At 43.8% G+C, this 1,510-nt stretch overlaps 1 protein-coding gene across 1 annotated transcript in view; it reads left to right on the top strand. All coding sequences in view use genetic code 11, as the record gives it.

Moving 5' to 3' along the window:
- Positions 1-1,103: 1,103 nt before the first annotated feature.
- Positions 1,104-1,510, top strand: part of EGR_08357 (hypothetical protein) — a gene marked incomplete at both ends in the record, with an annotated part of 962 nt that continues 555 nt past the window's right edge. The window contains one exon of the mRNA XM_024497606.1: positions 1,104-1,508. Within this exon, the coding sequence (XP_024347975.1) occupies positions 1,104-1,508 (405 nt within the window). The remainder of the gene's footprint in view (positions 1,509-1,510) is intronic.

Raw genomic sequence — 1,510 nt, 5'->3', positions numbered from 1 at the left:
GTCGTCCACACACACACACAACATATATCGTCTCTCCATTGCTCTGCATGAATGATGGGGAGACTGCCTAGCTAGACTACTGTAATGTAATCCCGTGTGAAAATTATGCATTTGAAGGGTTTCTACTCATAAATTTGATAGTTTAATCCCTCCTACGTTACAAATTTTCCCACAAATTTACGTAAGTAGAAGAAATGACATTAGGGTAGAATTGCCAGGCCTACATCATTTACTGTAATCTCATAGCCAATTCGAAACTCTAAGGCTTAATATGCTATGAAAGAGAGCAAGGAGGGCGGGGGAAGAAAAAAGCTATCAGCAGCTGTGAACGATAGATAGAAAGCGGAGGAGGACAACAGGCGACCACGATGGAGTCATAAATCAATCATAGGCTCCACGCCATCTGGCTTGACTATACTCTAAAGAGAAGTTAAACTAGTCTATCAGCCAGCAATTTCTACGCACCGTGCCTTATCCTGCATTACTTTAAGGGTCACACACGCAAAAGGCACAACACAACACGATGACCACGAGGCTGAGGACTGCGCGATGAGACGCCATACGGCCGATGGGTTTACCATAGACACTTTGCCACACAAGACGGAAATGGTGCTCTCCCAAACCACTGCTCATTACTCATAGAGATAGTTTATAAGATGACGTGTCGACAGACTTGGTAAAAGGCAGCCCCATAGCCAAAATATACATTTAAAAAGTCAAGGATTAGAGCATTCTGCCATTCACACTAATCTATACAGTCGGTTGCACTCTTTACCAACGCACAAACCGAGTGACACACCGCACTTAGTTGATCACTATCACATTTTGCCAATTAGCTCTTGGTTTTTGGCAGCACTATTTCCATCTCTTCTAGTAAATCCTTTCGGTGCCCGTTTAAATATTTGATACTTTCCTGTAATCCCATTTCATACCCACTATAATGTCTGCGCTAGCAATGTAATTTGTTCTTCTTAACTTTACTAGTAATTTATTTTACACTGAGTGGCAATTATGTCGATATTAGTTACGCCTTGACACCTACGCATCAGTGGAGTATATAAAGGGTGCACGAGGCTGTAACAAGGGAGTATAACACACACAGTATGAAGACTACCAGTGCACTGATTCTGCTCCTATTAGGTGCCGCTCTGAGCGTGGCGAAAGCGGCAGAGGGAGGACTGAGTACAGAGATGACACCAACCAAGTTGTCAATGGTGACTATTGGAACAACAACGAATACTACGACAGATCCAGCGAAGAATATGACGACTTCGATCACCATTACGGTGACAAAGACCACGATGATGGATAAAGAAACAAATACGATGACAACGATATTAACAAAAACAACGACGGAAACGATGGTGACATCGACACAAATTGACAATGCAACCCCACAGACGACAATGAGGCCAATAGAGGATCCGGTGAACACACTGCCACCAATAGGACCACCAATGCCCGACTGGACAGAAGACCACATGGGCACAGGCATGCCGAGTGAGCCAGT

This window comes from Echinococcus granulosus (genome assembly GCF_000524195.1).
Source record: "Echinococcus granulosus chromosome Unknown EG_S00104, whole genome shotgun sequence".
In the NCBI taxonomy this organism is placed as follows: Eukaryota; Metazoa; Platyhelminthes; class Cestoda; order Cyclophyllidea; family Taeniidae; genus Echinococcus; species Echinococcus granulosus.
Note: the sequence above shows the minus strand (reverse complement) of the source record. Positions and strands in the feature narration are given on the sequence as shown.